We start from the raw sequence: 18,764 nt of genomic DNA, 5'->3' as shown, positions 1-18,764 counted from the left end.
AACAATTATATTCTCTCCTAAAAAACCCTTAAAACTACATTCCGTCACAAAATAACAATAGTATCTATAAAAATATGGTCGGTTCGCTCATCTACCATGACACTCGCTGTGAGAATGCTGACAGCGGAGTGATTCGAATGGTGAAACAGTTGCCGTGGTGATATTGGTAGAATATAGCATGGCTGGGAAGACCTCTCAGCCAATCAGATTCGAAAACCAGAAATAACTGTTGTATAATATAATATAATACATACATTGTAAATTATGATAATATATAATTGATATATAATAGTGATTCACACTATGTGTATTTTGGAGGAATGCTCACTTCAGGATAAAATTAATAATCATTTCATACTTCAACTTCTTGTCTCTCGAACTCACTCTCTGTAAGCTGTTAATCAATGATTCAGACTCTTCCTTCCTTCATCTCTGTCTCTTACCTTGCCTCTTCTTTTAACCTCTTCAGAGGAATCCCATGAGGATACCAGGGCCAGGCAGCTGCTGTGAGTTGTAAAAGGCAGAGAGAAAATGACTGAGAGGAGAGAAAGCAGTCCGTGTGGGTCAAGGGTCAGATCTTCATCGCTAAATGAGAACAATCTGGAGCTGCTTGTGAACTGTGAGTCAAACCAAAAGTCAGATTGAAAGTGAGGCAAAATCAACTTAGGGCCAAGTTTAGTAATAATAGAGAGACCGTAACCTGGTAGATAGAAAGTAGGGTATGAAAGAAACCACATACCTGTGGTATACACCCAGAATGCAGTGGGCCTGACTCTTAAAGCTTCAACAAGATGAGTGGTCCTCAACTGAGATGGACTATGTTATAATAGCGCCAGAGCCTGCTCTGATAACCGATCGTCTGGCAGGAGCTGGTTAGACTGCTGCTTAGACTTCCTCTTCAGACTCATACAAATTTCACTGTAATCACTGCAAGGGTAGATTTCCTGTCTTTCATTCATATGGTCAGCGGGAAATGAAAGCAGGTGACTGGGGAGCTTAGTCCTGGTGGTGTGGTGGATGGAGACAAGTGGAAAAGGGGCTGCAGACAGCATGTTGGATCTTGTTCCCCTCTACAGCTAATTTACAGCTGTGTTATGGAAATCAAAGGCTAGTTTGCAGTTTATCAAAAAGGCTGTTCCGTGTCACAGGATGAAGACTGTAATCCGTCACTATGTCCAGCTGTCTTGTGCCTACTCAGTAAGCAGATGTTTATGAATACATATATATAATAAGCCTAATCTACAAAGAATCTTCTTTGCGCTAAAAAGAATTATGACTTGAATTTAAATATTCAAGTCAAGTTATTTTTACTGTTATATATTGGCATATGTACCATGCGTGTATATATGGGGGATGTATATCACAACGGTTTAGTCGCCCAACCATGTGTGCTAACTTGCTAAAAGCTACACAAAAAGGGCTATTTAAGTGCACAGCCTTTTTGTTTTGCTTCCCTGTTGTTTTGTTGTTATGGTAAATACAGTCTAAAGTCGAAATACCTCTGATTATGCAAAAAGAAGTTGTTCGGTGACTAAATGGTATTGTAGTCTTCTGAGTAGATAGCTTCTCTCTAGACATGCTAGCATACATGCTAACCGTTTGGAAAATGTCAGCATACTTTTGATAAGCTGATAATCTGTAGTTGTGAAACTTTATTTATGACCTAGTTATAGTTTAGGGGAAAAAATTGCTGAAAAATATGAAAAATCTCCTTTTAAAGATTTTGTCAAAAATAAAAATTAATTAAAATAGATTGTGAATAATGACTTTAGTGAAATTCATGATTGCATGGATCCCTATTGAAATGATTGGATTTTGCCTGCAAAATTTTGCTGAACATTGGTAAATGTGACAACACTAGATATAGTTATCGTCCTTGGTGTACATAGTCCATTATTGTAGGGTTGAGATTTTCACTTGTACATAAAATTTATAAATACAGTGGCATGAAAAAGTATGTGAACCACTTGCAGAATCTGTGAAAATGTTAATAATTTTAACAAAATAAGGGAGATAATACAAAATGCATGTTATTTTTTATTTAGTACTCTCCTGAGTAAGATATTTTACATAAAAGATGTTTACATATAATCCACAAGACAAAAAAAAAAATAGCTGAATTTATTAAAATAACCCCATTCATAAGTATGTAAACCATTGATTCTTAATACTGTGTGGTTACCTGGATGATCTACGACTGTTTGTTTGTTTTGTGATGGTTGTTCTTGAGTCTCTTGTTTGTCCTGAGCAGTTAAACTGAGCTCTGTTCTTCAGAAAAAATCTCCAGGTCCTGCAGATTCTTCAGTTTTCCAGCATTTTTTGCATATTTGAACCCTTTACAACAGTGACTGAATGATTTTGAGATCCATCTTTTCACACTGAGGACAACTGAGGGACTCAAACACAACTATTAAAAAAGGTTCAAACATTCACTGATGTTCCAGAAAAAAACATGATGCATTAATAGATGGGGAGTGAAAACATTTGGAATTTGAAGATCAAGGTAAATTGTATTTAATTTGTCTTCCGGGAAACATGCAAGTATTTTCTGTTGCTTCCGAAGGGCAGTACTAAATGGAAAAAAAAATGATATTCAAGCGAAATAAGAAAAATTTGGACCTCTTCATCCTGTTCAAAAGTTTTCACCCCCTGACTCTTAATGCATCGTGTTTCCTTCTGAAGCATCAGTGAATGTTTGAACCTTTTTTAATAGTTGTGTTTGAGTCCCTCAGTTGTCCTCAGTGTGAAAAGATGGATCTCAAAATCATTCAGTCACTGCTGTAAAGGGGAAAACTGAAGAATTTTTGTGACCTGGAGATTTTTTCTGAAGAACAGAGCTCAGTTTACCTGCTCAGAATAAACAAGGGACTCATGAACAACCATCACAAAACAAAAAAACAGTCGTAGATCATTCAGGTAAACACACAGTATTAAGAATCAATGGTTCACAAACTTTTGAACTGGGTCATTTTAATAAATTCAGCTATTTTTTTGTCTTATGGATTATATGTAAACATCTTTTATGTAAAATATCTTACTCAGGAGAGTACTAAATAAAACATAACATGCATTTTGTATTATCTCCCTTATTTTGTTAAAATTTTGCACATTTTCACAGATTCTGCAAGTGGTTCACATACTTTTTCTTGCCACTGTAGCTAAATTGTGACATATATCCAAATGAAATGGCTTCTAGTACAAGACAAAAATGTAGGGCGAGACTTGAGTTTGTACATCGGGCATTGATTGAATCGTTGTGGTTTACTTTCATGGTGACTTTAAGAACTACATAAGTCAATGGAAAGTCCCAGTTTAGATGTGAGGTAAACGTGTGTTTGTATGTGTACATTCTCCATGCAGTATGCATTGTGTATATTCTTAGAGCCCCAGTGGCTTTCCTCCTGCACACAAACCTCAGTGCGACTCATTCAATCCTTGAACTCTGCTCTGACCTCTGCCTGCTGTTTTCCCAAAAGTTCTCAAAGTTCTCAGATATCTCATTTCATACCAGAGGAGGCACTGACCAGTGAACAAGAGTCTCTGACTGATGCCAGAGCAAGCGGCCAACATAGTGTGCTCATGGGACAGGACCAAAGACTAATTAGATTTGTTCAGACGGGTTTAGAATGTTTTTCTCAAAGAGGAGAAATCCGAGGACAGTCCCAGCCCTGTTGTCTTAAGTGAAACTGAGATGTTGTTTGTTGATCTTTTTACAACATAGGCTACTTGTGTTGTCAGGCTTCTGCTGTTATTTTTACTAATGAGAATCCATGTTGACATATGCTGTGTGTTTAAATAACACACAGCTATTGTCACATTTAAGAAATGTCACTGTGTGCTGTTGTACTGAATGTCAGAAAAGTTTTATTGATTTTATGCAACAGATCTATAAACAAGAAGTTAATTTTGATTAACTTGCGTATCAAATTTGGGTGAATTTAAAAAAAAAAATATAACAGGGGTCGGAGCTGAGCAGCACAGTCACGCAGGGGATCGTGGGAGAGGAGATGATTGACATAGGATGCAATGGAAATCACTGGGAGCTGTCAAGCATCCAAAAGTTGACATGCTCAATTTTACGCAAATGTCGGGTGAAAAACACAGAGTTGCAGCCAATCGGCACAGGGTGCAGGTGGTGACTTATGTCATAACTCATAAGCGTTTCAAAATTAGCCACCGAGAACCTGGGACATTTTACGTTGCTTCTTTGTAAACCCGAACGGTACTACTAACTTATAAAGACTGAGAACACTGCAATTAAAGTCTGTTAAATCACTGATGCAACTTACAACAATTACATTTTCCGAACGTGGAATTTAGTTTTATTTTTGTGTAGCTCAACATTTTTTGAGTAAACCCTTATACTTAAATGATTATTTTTAAGTTTACTGAATGACATAATGTGACGTCATTCATCCACGTCACATTGTTGCTCCAAACAATGTTATCAGAAGAATCCATTCAACATTAAACTTATATGAACATATGTAAAACCCTTAGCCTAATCCTCATTAAAAAGATTAATTCTTTCATAAAAGAACTGGATTGGCCAGCCTGCTGGCATGGTCAGTAACTGGTAGGCAGCAGGCCAAGCAGGTTCCCCATAGGACCAGTTCCAGCCGCTTGTGTCTGGGACATGAGATTTGTTTGTCTGCTCCATGCAGCTCAGTATCCAACAGACGTGAGCAAGACACACAGGCCTGGCATTACCACTGCTCACATGCTAATCCTGCCCAGACCAAACAGCTTACCCTGGCCAGGGGGGAACATGCTCGTGAAAGCAGGTGTTAATTAGAGCCAGCTCAGTGTGGTGGTGCTGCTGGTGTATGCGTGTCTGTGATTTAGTCTGTGAAGAATGGGTGGGCTCATGTGCTGTGACATCACACTCATACCGTCCCGGTGAGGGAGCGTGCAACGACAGGACTTTCATTGTTTGCTGGGAACGGGATCCATGTGTTAGAAATCCTCCTCCCACGTGCCGCAGACATAGACTCGGACTGAAACCCAACACTGGGCCCAGGAGCACCATGCTGATGAAAGACAGTGTTAAGGCTCCAGAAATCCCAGCCTGTCACGCCACAGCTCAGCCATCGCCACCCCCCAGTCCCCCGCCCATGGCCTTATGGGAGATGGAGTCTGAGTGTGGGGGTGGTTAGAAGAGGGGAAATAGGGGAGTGTGTTGAGCAGATGAAGTATATAATTCACATTCTTCAATACTTCAAAACGCTGAAAAATCTCAACCATCTCTTGAAAACAGAACAAGATAGCAAGTAGGAGTATAGTTTTCATGCAAAGCCTGTTTAAAGTCTGTTAATGCATCTGCCAAATCAGTTCTAGTATACATGGATGATTCTTCAATTTAGGGAACTGATTTAAAAAAAAAAAAAAAAGCTAAATAAAAACAATAAAAACATTCATTCTAGGTTTGGGATTGTAAGGATTGTAACGATTTCAGAGCCTGTAAACACGGAGACACGTTTAGCTGTATACGTAAAAATTTCGTATTGGCGTTTCGTCCACACGGATACAGCGTTTTGGGAGTCTGAAACCATTTTTTTTTTAAACCAGGTCCCAGAGTGGTTTCATGTGTACGCAGATATTTCTTGAGATGATGCCATGTTTACGGATTTTTTTTAGAACGAGGAAAAAAAGATCGGATAGGGAAAGCTCTGGCTTTGTGTCGATGTGGCCTAAGTCTGTTCATTTTCATTGTTTTTTGGTTTCATTTTAATTGTGTTCCCTGTCCCGATTTTCTGTTTGCTACTTAGTTCCCTTAGTTACTGATTACATTCACCTGCTGTTCATTTAGTTTCCTCGTTATCTCTGTATATTAAGGTCCTCAGTTTCCTCTGTTCATGGTTCCGTGTCATTTTGATATTATATGATTGTGTTATTATGTTTTCCTTGTGATCTCTTTGGATTTATCATTAAAGGCTGTGTTTGCTGATATCCTCTATCACCATGCGTTTACTACAGCCACAGTTTGCAACAAGGATAGATTCAGCCTTACTTTTTTCTCTTTTTAAGTGTGTTGAAATATCAAATTTGCCTCTAATTTCTCAAAAATAAGTGAAGAGTGACAGTTAAAGGTCATAAACATAATTAATTTTACATAATCTGATAGTTCCAGTCAATATTTGATACATTTAATTCTAAAACAATCAAAGTTTAAAATATATTGATTTATATTACAAGTCAATACCATCACACACAATAGCAAAGTCAATCATGATCACTGTTTGATTTCAAGCATTTCTACCAGAAAGACTCGGGAGGCAAGATAACGTAATAATGATATTTATTAACAATCAGCAAGCAAAATATTGTAAGATAAAGTTCTTTGGCATAGGCCCCGTCTGTAGCTCACATCCTAATAGGTTGCGGACTCTGCATTTCCTGCCTGAAGATGAAGGCAGGGATGTAGCCGACCCCTGTAAGGTATGGACAGGGACCATCCTGGTGGTGATGGGGAGGATGGAGGTGAAGGTTGTCGTCAGCATCTGCGATCTGCGAGACATGTGTAAGTACAGATCTTTTATACTCCAAGTGTAAGATAATGATTGGTTAGATCTAAACTAATAGGTGACGTAACATTGAGTCTTCCTGGCAGAACTTACGCTAGAGCTTTCATTTTCATGAATTTGCCAAAAAATAATTTTAAAGATTTGTTATAAGTCAGTAGTTACATCATCTTACCAGCAGGGGCTAATTGGACCACGCTAAACAGCCAAACCTTGACTTCTTGGTCTGAATTGCATGTGCTTAAAGCTCCTGTGGCTTTATTTTTAGATGTAACTCTTGCATGAAGCTTACTTCCCCTACTCAAAGTGTTCCCATGGTTTTGAGCTGAGTGATGTTGAGTGAGCCGACCCTGAACGAGGTCCTCCAGTGCCCGTTTACACAGACACACATGCTCACACCAGACAATGTACAATCAAGCAGGTCTTCTAAGAGATTTTGGTCTCTATCATCTCTCTCTCTCTCTCTCTCTCTCTTACTGAACTTACTGCCATTCATTTTAAATATATATATATATATATATATATATATATAATATAAAGTTGAGCTTTGTAAAGATTTAATATATATTTTTAATTGATTTGACCTTGACAGGTTTGGAACTTCCAGTGGTGAACTCAAAAGCACCAGATGTAGAATAAAATAGCAATAATTTTAAGGAAGAATCTGGGGAATGTTGAAACACATGTATACGATGTCTCTTAATCTATCAGCCTCTCATATTTTGTAGGTACCAGTTGATCCCACATCATCTGTTACTGACGACAATAAAAAATGAGGTAATAACTTTTATTGATCATACAGTCTGTGCTATAGTAAGAGGGTCTATTGTTTGGTGTAGCATGTTCTGAAGGTTGTGGTTCACTGAGCCAGGTATCTCGCTGGGGCAGCACCCTCAGCTGCCAGGATCAATTGTATTGGGTATTAAACTGCTGTTGCAGATACCGGATCAAATGAAACTATCAGACAAGACTTCTTTTGTTTGGTAAAGGACTGTCTGGCGGCTGAGACACCTCTGAGAGAGAGTCAGGGGGAGGCAGACTGAAAGAGAGCAGCTGATGGATAGTGACTGTTGTGCTTCACTATGGGCCGGCATGTGCGCAGGGTTATTTGTTACTGAAGGATCATTAAATTAAATTAAAATGTAACTCTTTCCAGGCCAGTTTTTTTTTTTTTTTTTCGCCAGCCAGCGGCAGCATTTTTGAACATTTTCACAAATTTTCATGGCCCCCAGAATATTTTGTTGTATGAATATCTGGAGTAGATCGAGTCCATCAACATCCCTTAAGCTTGCACAGTCCTATACCACTTCCTGGGTCGACATTTCATTCTGTAACATTAGGCAGTTTTGATTTATATGCTATTTAATGTTGTGATGATTGCATTATTTTACATGTGCATAAACAATGCTTCTATCACTTGTTTCCGCTTCTTCTTCACCTGCGTTTTGATCTGGAGATTCTTTTAAAAGATGTGTAACAGCGCCCTCTACCATATGACACTGAAAACATGGATTGCTGGAAAATTTCGTCAATGGCGGAAAGTGTTGTGTCATAAATGATAAATAAAATTACATATTTTTTATTATTTTTTGCAGTAAAGCTTTTTGCATTTAACCTGGAATATTTCTTTTTAAGTAAAGTTTGTGGAATGTGTCAGGTCATTTTTTTTCTCAGAAATTTTATTGCCAGAGCTTACTAAGACTAGGATGGTAGATGGTACTCCATGTTTTTCCACTTTTAACAAAATGCTTTTACAGTTTAACATTTTCTACATATGGGTCAAGCAGTGATTTTCATGTTCCATTCTAGATTATTCATGGTGTGCTGTGGCCAGGCCCTGTCCTGTTTCTTTCCTTCAGTGAGGTCCAAACTACTGACAAACAACAAAAGAGATTATTTTTAGTAGATTCATAATTTAGTAGAACAAAATTTCCTCTCTACTTTGGGCTATAGGAGCTGTCAAAGGAACATGGCAGGAAGTCCTGCATAATTTAAAACTGCGCTGCGCGGCTCCGGCCCATCTTGAATGATTGTGCAATGAAACTGTGAGATTTATTTCTCCTGAGGGGATCACTAATCATTACAGGGGCTTTTGGGGGGCGCTGATCTTCACTGACCACATCCTCTAAATAGAAGCTGTTTCAAAAGATTCTCACACACACATACACACATGTACACACACCTGAACACGCTTTTTCTTCTACTTTTTCTCTCCAGTGGAAGTACTGTCTTGGGAGGATGTGCGGAAGCTATCACACATTTCCTCTGTTTCTTCCTCCCCTTCTTCCCAGCAGTTTCTTCCCTGGACAAGGGAGCAAAAATCAGACAGAAATTTGCAGGTTGTCTTAAGACGACAGTGTAGAGATGGCTATGTCTAGGACAGTAAGAGAGAAAAACTGCAGACTTGTTTTATTGTGTTTCTTCAGGGCCCACTGGCTTGATGAAGAACAGTCATCCTGCGCCACTGTGCTGCTGAAATATCAAAAAAAAAAAAAAAAAAGGATTCCAATAACTGATGAGCAGTTTATGGCTGTAAGAGCAGATTATGGTCTGTCTGTCTGTCTGTCTGTCTGTCTATTTGGAAATTGTAATCTTTTTTTTTTTTTTTTTTTCAGGTAAGAGGGTTGTAATGGACTGAACAGCAATAAATACAGTAAATAAGATATCTAGAAAAAGAATATAATTCAAGTGACTAAAAATAATAATGCCTACTATGAAATAATTTGTTAAAGGGATAGTTCACCCAAAAATGAAAATTATTCCATGATTTACCTAGCCTCAAGCCATAGGTGTATATGATTATCTTCTTTCAGACGAACACAATCAGAGATATATTTAAAAATATCCTTAGTACTCCAAGGTTTATAATGGTTGTGAATGGCAGCCAAATTTTGAAGACAGAAAAAATGCATCCATCCATAAAAAAAAAAATCCATATGACTCCAGGGGGTTAATAAAGGCCTTCTGAAGTGAATCAATGCGTTTGTTTAAGACAAGTATCCTTATTTAAAACTTTATAAAGTAAGATAACGAGCTTCTGGCGGGACAGCCATACGCATTCGACGTGCGTCCAAAAAGTGAACTTCTGCAACGTAGTACACAATGACATGACGTACTAGCGTAGCACGTCATGGCACAGTGTAGAATGTCATGTCAATGTGTACTACATTGCGGAAGTTCACCATGTCAACTAACTCTCAATAGGGTAGACCTTAGTAGACTGTTAGAGGTTAGGGTTAGGTGTTTGGGCTCAGGTTAGTAAAATAAGTTGATATGTATTTGCAAAGTTACTTATAGTCAGAAGAATGTCTGTTGGCGGAGCTTCAAAATAAAGTGTTAGCAGATATGTTATACATAATATCATTTTATTAATGACAAACTGGATCAAATAGATCGATTATATTACTCCCACTGACCCTGACTCTTAATTTGTAGAACAGAAGTAAATAACTGTAAATTTCATCTACTTAAAAGTAATTTTATGATTTGTTAATTGTTTTTTTTGTTTTTTTATAATTGCTTAATACTTAAAATGCTCTATCCACTAAAGACTTGAAGTGAATATTACTTGAATATGCTTTTCCCAATTGAAAAAAAATATATATAAAAGATGTAGTAATGCAAAATGTGGTTTGGCATGGCTTGTGGTTGCATAGCTGAGCTGTGTGAAGGGTCATGAAGCTTTGATGTCAGAGTGAAATGTTGCCTTTGTAAACAATAACACCATACAGATGGACCACAGCACTGAAGCAAGGCCTGCGAGCCACGCTTTAATTCTGCAGCCGTCTCATAGATCTGACCTGCACACCTCCAGCTATCCATCACACCCCCATCCACCCCTCAAAACACACTTGAGTATGCCAAACATCACCAGCCTCTTTACCTCAGATACAAAAGTAGAAACACATAAACTGTGATGCTGCCTTACTGTTGCATTGCAAATATATGTTGTACAAACAAGTATTTTTTGAGTGTCTTTGTTTTGCTGGCCACAAAAGGTTGAATTGACAAAGCTTATAGTCATGAGCTACTTAAAAATTGTGTCTCCTACTGAAATGTGCATTCATCATCGTGAGCTGAGCCACAGAATGATGAAGCTTCCTCACTTTGTCTTCTGGTTTCTTTAGCTAACTGTCAGTCTGAGCTGTGAGCGTTCATCCTGTTCAGTAGGCCAGACTTTCTCTTCCATCTGTCTCTTTTTCTCTCGTTTCCTCTCTCTGTTTTACCCCTAGAGAATCCTTGTCTAAATGAAGTCACCGGGCAAACGAGTGCGAGTACTCAAGATCACGTTACTTAACATGCTATTTTTTGGGGGCCAAAATTAAACAAAACGGTTCGGTTCTGTTTAAATAGCATGTATGTGCATGTGTCTTTAAGAATAAATCCCCTACTGTGTTTATTTTAGCAAACGTCACATGTGTAAATGGACCACTGCAGTGTGCTTTTATTAGGGCTCTAATATCATAATTAAGTTTATATGCATGGCTTATTTTCATAGTCATTACTAGAAAAGCAATAATACTGCATGTAATGGTGGAAAGCAAGCTGTGGCTGTACAGGGTCAGCAGCACTGTGGGACTTAACCCCATCATGGGTGTGTATGGAACTATTCCTGCACCTCCACCTAACAGGCCACTCACCTCTCCAGTCTTTGTTTGGCTCGCCGGCCAGTCAGAATATAGGCCCACCATTGTGCGTCCCTGGACCCTGGATGCTTTACCACTGTTTTCTTTGGGAAGCAGGAAATTGGATGACTGGCTACCTGCTACAACAACATCCTGTACTTGAGAAGTCATCTCTTCACTCCTACCCACCTATTATTCTCCACAACATTACACCAGCGGTCACTCTCCAGACTTCTGGTGCGACTGGACCCCACGTGGGCTGGTCTGAGTTCTGGTTTAAATTGATTTTTGGGCCCATCCAGATGCTTCTGCCAAAATTTTTGGGCCAAGAGAGTCAATCCCAAACACTGCACTTTCATCAGACCTTTGAGAGCATTCTGGAAGATGATCAATATGCTTAAAGGAAGAGTTCACAGAAAAATGAAGATTTTATCTCACTCTCATATCATTGCTTGCTTGCTTTTGTGTTCAAAAAAAACTTTTTTTGTCCATACACAATGTTTTGGACCCTGATTGACTTTTATTTTATGGACAAAAACAGTTGAAACATTCTTCAGAAAATCTTGGTGTGTAAATGATGACAGAATTTTCATTCTTTGGGTCTACTATACCTTTTATAAGTATCAAACAACCCATCCTGGATTATAAATCTATTTCAATTGTATTCATGTCATGGAAACCTGTACAGCAGTTTAGAATTGATTTTTGTTGATAAAATTTACATTTGCTTTAGCATTAAGCTGCCTCCGCACCAGCAGGTGTCAGTATAAAACCATTAGTATTACAATTCAAATAAGAGCTGAAGAAAAAAATAATCACAATTAGATTTTTCTTTGTTTTCAAATTTATTCTTTTTTTTCTCATTTTTAAGTAACATCTGTGCTTTATTAATTTCATATAAAAAAAGAAAGGTACAAAAAAAGGGAAATGATTTATTCTAAGAGCAACCTGACAACACAGTTTAGGGTAAAAAGAAAGACATGTGATATCGATGCTTTGGTGGTTTGGCGTGATCCTAATCTGTGGAGATCTGTGGAGCTTCACAGGTGGTTCTGATTAGGCTTCAGGCACCACCACCACCGCAGTGTGAAAGACCTACATCATGCCGTCATGGCTTGAGGTCAAAGCTATTAAACCAGGGCTTGAACAGTTAATATAAATTGTTTTTACACATGAGTAATTGGGTTTTTATAGGCCTCTGATTTCACTCGATCTGTTTATGAATGAAAGTGAAACATGTGGACTGAAAGTGGATGGTGCTTCCAAGCTGTTGAAGCTCTGTTGATAATTAGTCATCTGAGCGAAGAGAGCAACAGGAAGCACGGACGCTTTTGTCCATGAAGCAGTGTAACGGGATACGTGGAAGGACTAGTGAAAAATTGGACATCGTGCGTATTGCCGAGGTGAGTTGGGTGACTGTAAATATGAGCAAACGTCTAGATCGGAGTTTTACTCAGAGCTGGGCGAGGCGGCGGAGTCCATCTCATCTGCTTCAAGGTCATGGGGAGATGCCGGCTGTCCTCCTTTCACTCTCTTCCACTTCATCCGTCTGTTTTGAAACCACACTTTAACCTGTGAATAAAAACGTTGATGCATTAAAACTGTCTGGAAATGATTTTGAGAACAAATGTGCACTCTCGAGTGATTCGAAATAATTCTGCAGCCAGCAAATCAAGAGATTTGTGACATTATTTCTGAAGGCTAAGCTCTGAGGAACACAAGTCTGTGACCCCTGTGCATCTCTCTCTCCGTGGAAACCATCTGTTCCCACACTATTTTTACACGCTCCTTCTTGAGTGAATCTGTCTGCCACTCATTTTTGAAAGAAAAGTGTGGCAGGCGGCCAAGATATGTAGGATGCATCGGAAAAAAGTGGAGAAAGAGTTGCAAAGGGATTCGGGAGAAGCGCAGAGTTGTGCTGGGATCTGGCATGTGTTTGGGACTGGGCCTGGGAAAACCATCAAGGACCAAGCTAAGTGTGGTCTGAGCTTAACAAAAAAAAAAAAAACAGCCTAGTCCGAAATCAAGGATTGATGGGATGATGGCTCTGTCGGTATTGTCAATCATATTTCACATAGACTTATTTAGACTTGACAAATGAGTGTTTTCTGCGCTGTTTTCAGCCAAAAATACCACTAGTATGTAGCGAAGGATGTACCTGTCTCTCAGTGAGGTCAAGGTTGACAGCGATCTCGTAGCGGCGCAGGCGGGTCAAGTAGTTGTGGTGGGTGAATTCGGCTTCCAGCTCCCGAAGTTGCTCTTTGGTAAAGGCTGTTCGTTCCTTTCTAGCCTTGCAGTTCGAGTCTGCCTTGAAGCTTGAGTCCTGAATATCTGGAGGATACAAAGGAAAATAAGACTAGTTAGCATTAGTTTGATGATCTATGGCAGTTAAATCATTTTTGAAAGCAAACATTTGAAACAAGTTTACTTAAAGTGATAGTTCACCATTAAAAAAAAACTATGGCTTTCTTCTGTGGAACACATTTTGAAAAATATAATGAAGGTCCAGTGTAGTTTTAGACACTATTGACTGTCATTGTACAGATAAAAACAGTTGCGACATTCTTCAAAATATCTTCACAGAAAAAAATAAAGTCATGTAGATTTGGGTACAACATGAAAGGGAGTAAATAATGACAGAATTCTCAACTATTCCTTTAAAGAAAGAACTCAAACGCAACACTAAAGTTCAGTTCCCCCAGGAGTGGTGTGTGTTTTCATGCATGTTAAGTTTAAAACTCTGTCCGCATTAAAACATGGTTACAAGCCGTTTTGTGGGCCACACAGGGCACACATTTGCACAGGGCTCAGTTCAGATCACAGGGTGCTTGAGCCCCAGTTAAAGCATGCTGGGAGTTTGGGGGTTGTCAAGGCTGCAACTGACCACAGAGGACTCAAGTTAGCAAGGAATTCACCGGAACATTGTTAAATCCGCTAACAAAAGAACAAAGGCTTGAATGAAGTCTAAGAGTGTTTGTGAATTTGTGTCTTTCTTTCAAAATGCGCTCTTTTAAGAGTTATATGCAAGTATGATGATTTACGATACACAGTTTTGTGTAAGTTTAATTAGTTATTCCAACCTTGTGAACCCTTGTACACTGTATTTTAGAACCGGTAGCACTGAAAGAAAGCTGATGCAATTTCTGCGAAATGACTTTAATTTGTCAATGTGAGAATTTGTGCTTCGTGTTTGCCAGATCCTGGCCAGACAATGAAATGGACTGAACTGCCAGATGTGAGTGGGAAAGTGAGACAAGTACTTTCTCACATATGGCAACCTGTAGCCTCTGTTCCTTTTAGAAGGCGCGATATTATCTTCATTAAAGTCTTGTTCATTTAAATGCACTGCCGAGGGTAGTAAATGGAAAGGTGGTGGCAGGTTGGGGGAGAAACACCTGGCATTGTGTGTATGTGCGTGCTCCAAAAAAACAGAGTCCAATAAATTTCCCCAGCAAAAGCCCATAAACAAGGGAGAAACCTCCCCTCGGTGGGGTGTCTGGTGGGCATTTGGCATTTTATGTAGAAGGCGCTAAAGTCATTTGTCCAAATGAAGTCAAAATGAGTTGACAAGCTTAATTTTACATCAGTTACCAAACAAAGTGGAACAGTCAAAGTGCTGTCTGTAAACTTGTTTAACACATACTGATGCTTAAATCTTTAAAATACAACTGACAGAAGAGCAGTAAAAAGTGAAATATGTCCATTTACACATGTATGTATGTATGTATCAAGTTTGCTCAATTCATATTATTAAATTCTTATATTATCATATTCCCTAAACTGAACTAAACTGCAGACTTGTGATGCAAGAAAAAGAAAAATGATGAGCACATCCTTCGTGATTCCGAATTCATTTTGGGAGCAAATATCACATCTGTTTACAATTTCATGCAATCATGAATGTCTGCTTGTCATTTCAGGTAAAAAAAAAAACCTGGTGAAAACATAATCACTTCCAGATTTGATTATCATATCCTCGCCAAAACTTTCACACCTTGTGTCGTTCTATCATTTACCCCAACATTTTACAACAAATTCGGCCATATTAATGTACACTTAAACCTCCGCCTCAGTGATGAATATTTTCATGATGGTGAATTTCTCTCCAGTCAAATGGAGAATGTGTTCTGTGGAGATCCTGTTACTGCTTAACGACAGGAAAATGTCAATGGATAAGAATGTAGAAGTGGGATCGCAGGCAAGTTATATTACAGACGTGGTCTGGCTTGTTTCGACCGCAAGTGATGTAGGGTTACATTAAGGTAACTCAGAGAAGAAAAGGGTATATTTATTCCCCACATTAGACTTTGAGGCCTGGATGCATTGTTGTAGAGGGCCTGGTGATGGATTTGAGCTAATCATTTTTAAATGCCACTCATAACGTATATTGTCTTGCTGTTTTGGCCAATGCTATACAAAGCACTATTGGAGAAATGTATTTATCTTCAAGAAGTTTTCCTTGATCCCAGAAAAGCAAAGCTGTCTCAGTTTCCACAGAAAGGCTGAGAGATGAAATTAATGCACCAGATGTCCCACAAACACTGAGGTTCACTTTTCCGCCTCTCCGAATAGCGTGAAATTGCAAGTATGGAGAGTGTTCATTACTAAAATGATGTAGACATCATTATTGTAGGAAACCTAAAGTTTAAGATATTAAAATGGGTGAATATGAATTTTTAGTCAAAAGATGAGCTCAAAACCTTACATTTCTATACACAGAATACTACTGCGAAGCTAAGGTCATTATAATAATAATAAAAAAAAGATATATGATCAAAAATTTCAGTAATGTGACACTTCTGATACTGGACACAGAGGATGCTGGTAAGTTTCTGCACATCTGTCCTTCGGAGGTACCATTAGACTGACGTGCGGAGATTCATAACACAGATCAGATCAGAAATATGAAAAATTTGATTCATAAACAGTTCATTACCATTAAATCAGATTATTTAGTTGATTTGCATATTTTTGATCCTTTATAATCAAAATAAATGTTTTAGAAAATCAGATCTGGGTTGAGAAAGTGTGACGGATGTTACTGAATGTCAAAACCGCCAAAAAGATGATTTGAAAAAAACAGCAAACCCTATAAAGCTGAACTTTACCTAAGAGCCTCCAACAATTGAAGGAAACAACTGAAGAATAATATGCATAGAATAATATGTTAAGGGTCATCCTTCGTGTGCATGCTTGCTGTGAGGAGTTTTAAATAGAATATCTGTAGTAAAATCTATTACATCCTTAAAAAACAATCCAAAATAAAAATCCTGTCATCATTTATGTCGTCCAAAACCTGCATATATTTCTTTATTCAGTAAAACACAAAAGAATATAGTTTGAAAAGTGTTTTATGCCCATACAATGAAAGTCAGTGGGGTCCGGTGTTGTTTTGGACCCCTATTGACTTTCATAATACCGACAAATACATTTTTCTAAATATCTATTTTTGTGTGTTCCACAGAGGAAAGAAAGTCTTACAGGTTTAAATTGACATGAAGGTGAGTAAATGATGACAGAATTTTCATTGTTTAACCAGATACAATGTCAGCACAATCCTACCAACCCTTACACTGATTTTAGATAAGTTCAATGTTTTACATAATGTGTTACAATTACTGAACAGGCAAAAATGAGAATGTTCACATGATCCAGAGCAAATCACTTCAGCCATCACGTCATATCTCATTCACTCTTGCCTAAATGACTCACCTGTGATTTCTCTTTTCCGCTTGGAGCTTTTTTTCTCTGTGTCAACTGCTGGCATACTTTGAGGCGAATATTCTCCCTCTAGACATGCTGTGACTGCTCCAGGCAGCCTGTCTCCCCCTGCACTGTCCATTTCAGCTCCCACTGCTTCTGCTGCCCCCTGGCACGGCTCCTGCCCTCTGCCTCTGGGTTCACAAGGAGAGAACTGCCACTCCGTCCGCTGGTACCCGCCGTGCGTCTCTGGATACAGTCTGTCCTCGCGAGGATAAGCGTGCGGCGCCGGCACCAGGCAGGAGCTGGAGAAGTCTGTGTAGGCCAGGAAATCGTGCTTCTGGTGCAGGGCGAACGGGGCCTGCTGGTAGGGCTGCAGCCCGGCTCCGGACCCTCCCGAATGGGGGCTCCTGACGCAGCCCCAAAGAGCGCCGCCCGTGTGAGGGCTCCGCATGCAACTGCTGGCTGGCTGATCCATGCCGAAGAGCACGCAGCACAGAGTAGGTGTCCTCAGAGATGCAGCTTTTTGGGTCTGGTGCAAGTCAACCTGGGAAATATCCACTTCAGCATGTGCACACAAACACCTCAAAGTCCACCTTTGTAAAATCAATAAGCAGAAGTATGAAAGCAGACACCTTCCTGGAGCGGCCTTTCCTTCACTTTGGTGTAACACATCAGCTCACACACTCTCAGTCTCTCATTCAGCTTTCAGGCTGACCCACTACATCCACTCTCAGCTCTACACGCTCTTTTCACAGTTCTGAGGCATTCCTGACAAGCAGTCCCTCCTCCTTTTTAAATGCTTAGGTGGGAAAGAGTAGCAAGTTTATGGAGTGTAACGTGAGCTTGCAGAGGAGGAGTTCTGCGGTCCACATGTTGGTACCCCCCAACCCAGCCCTGCCTCATATACTATTAATCATGGGGGATTTTATATGCACATCTAATGGGATTTCCAGGTGCTGGCTTTTAAAGGAACATTGTCTGTAAAATATAAAATGAACACCCACACAGGAAAGTTGACCGGATCCTTTTTAGCTTCTTTTATCCCCAAAACCCCCATTTTCACTTTTCCGCTTTTTTTTTTATACGTTTTTGGTGGGAACTTGTACCCCACTCAATATGGACCGTGCTCTATCCTGGCGCTCAGTAGTCTGCGTTATGGACGTGTGTAGCGACTGTGGACTCAGCCAGGGATTTCTCTCACACTGCTGTGAAACACCCGGTCTTAAGCAGTGCTTTCTTCAACACCTCTCGTGCACACAAGCTCTAGTAGAACAAACACACAAACATGCTGTCATTAATTTTAACACCAAATTAGTCTGAACTCATTAGCATCTTAATTGTCTGAATAATTCATATGATAAATAAAACATGGCTCATTTTCTGTGTAAACAGAACCACATGATGTTTGAATAAATGATGACCAGCTATTAATTAATATATTTACAAATCAAATTCTAAAATTAGTTTTACACAATATGTGTTTTATATACCCATTATACAATATTATACATAATATAGAGCTTAAAAGTTTGGAGTCTGTATTATATATATATATATATATATATATATATATATATATATATATATATATATATATATAAATGTTGTTCAAAAGACAACATTTATTTGAAATCGAAATCTTTTGTAACATTATAAATTACTTTGCTGGCACTTTTGATCAATTTAATGTGTCCTTGCTGAATAAAAGTATTAATTTCTTTAAAAATAAATGTCTTGCTGACCCCAAACTTTTGAACAGTATTATATTATATTATATTATATTATATTATATTATATTATATTATATTATATTATATTATATTATATTATATTATATTATATTATATTATTAGTGTCAGTATGAACATATAATTTAGCCTACACTTTAAAAATAGCAATAATCATTCGTTTTAAT

At 38.6% G+C, this 18,764-nt stretch overlaps 1 protein-coding gene across 1 annotated transcript; it reads right to left on the bottom strand.

The window, feature by feature from the left end:
* Nucleotides 1-11,972: 11,972 nt before the first annotated feature.
* meox1 (mesenchyme homeobox 1) lies at nucleotides 11,973-17,635 on the bottom strand. The gene is made up of 3 exons (XM_051915554.1): nucleotides 16,859-17,635; nucleotides 13,305-13,477; nucleotides 11,973-12,718 (listed from the first exon to the last, which is right to left on the bottom strand). The coding sequence occupies exons 1-3, from the start codon at nucleotides 17,322-17,324 to the stop codon at nucleotides 12,596-12,598; spliced, it is 762 nt and encodes a 253-aa protein (XP_051771514.1). The 5' UTR covers nucleotides 17,325-17,635; the 3' UTR covers nucleotides 11,973-12,595.
* Nucleotides 17,636-18,764: the final 1,129 nt, after the last annotated feature.

This window comes from Ctenopharyngodon idella, chromosome 12 (assembly GCF_019924925.1).
Source record: "Ctenopharyngodon idella isolate HZGC_01 chromosome 12, HZGC01, whole genome shotgun sequence".
NCBI classification, from domain to species: domain Eukaryota; kingdom Metazoa; phylum Chordata; class Actinopteri; order Cypriniformes; family Xenocyprididae; genus Ctenopharyngodon; species Ctenopharyngodon idella.
This window is presented reverse-complemented; position numbering and strand designations above follow the sequence as displayed.

Bases quoted from the DNA above. Each gene is read 5' to 3' on its own strand.
- meox1 (XM_051915554.1), bottom strand. From the start codon at position 17,324: ATGGATCAGCCAGCCAGCAGTTGCATGCGGAGCCCTCACACGGGCGGC. The intron at 13,478-16,858 runs GTGAGTCATTTA...TGTATCCTCCAG, and splicing joins GCGGAAAAGAGAAATCACAG to ATATTCAGGACTCAAGCTTC. The intron at 12,719-13,304 runs GTACATCCTTCG...TTTTATTCACAG, and splicing joins TTGACCTCACTGAGAGACAG to GTTAAAGTGTGGTTTCAAAA.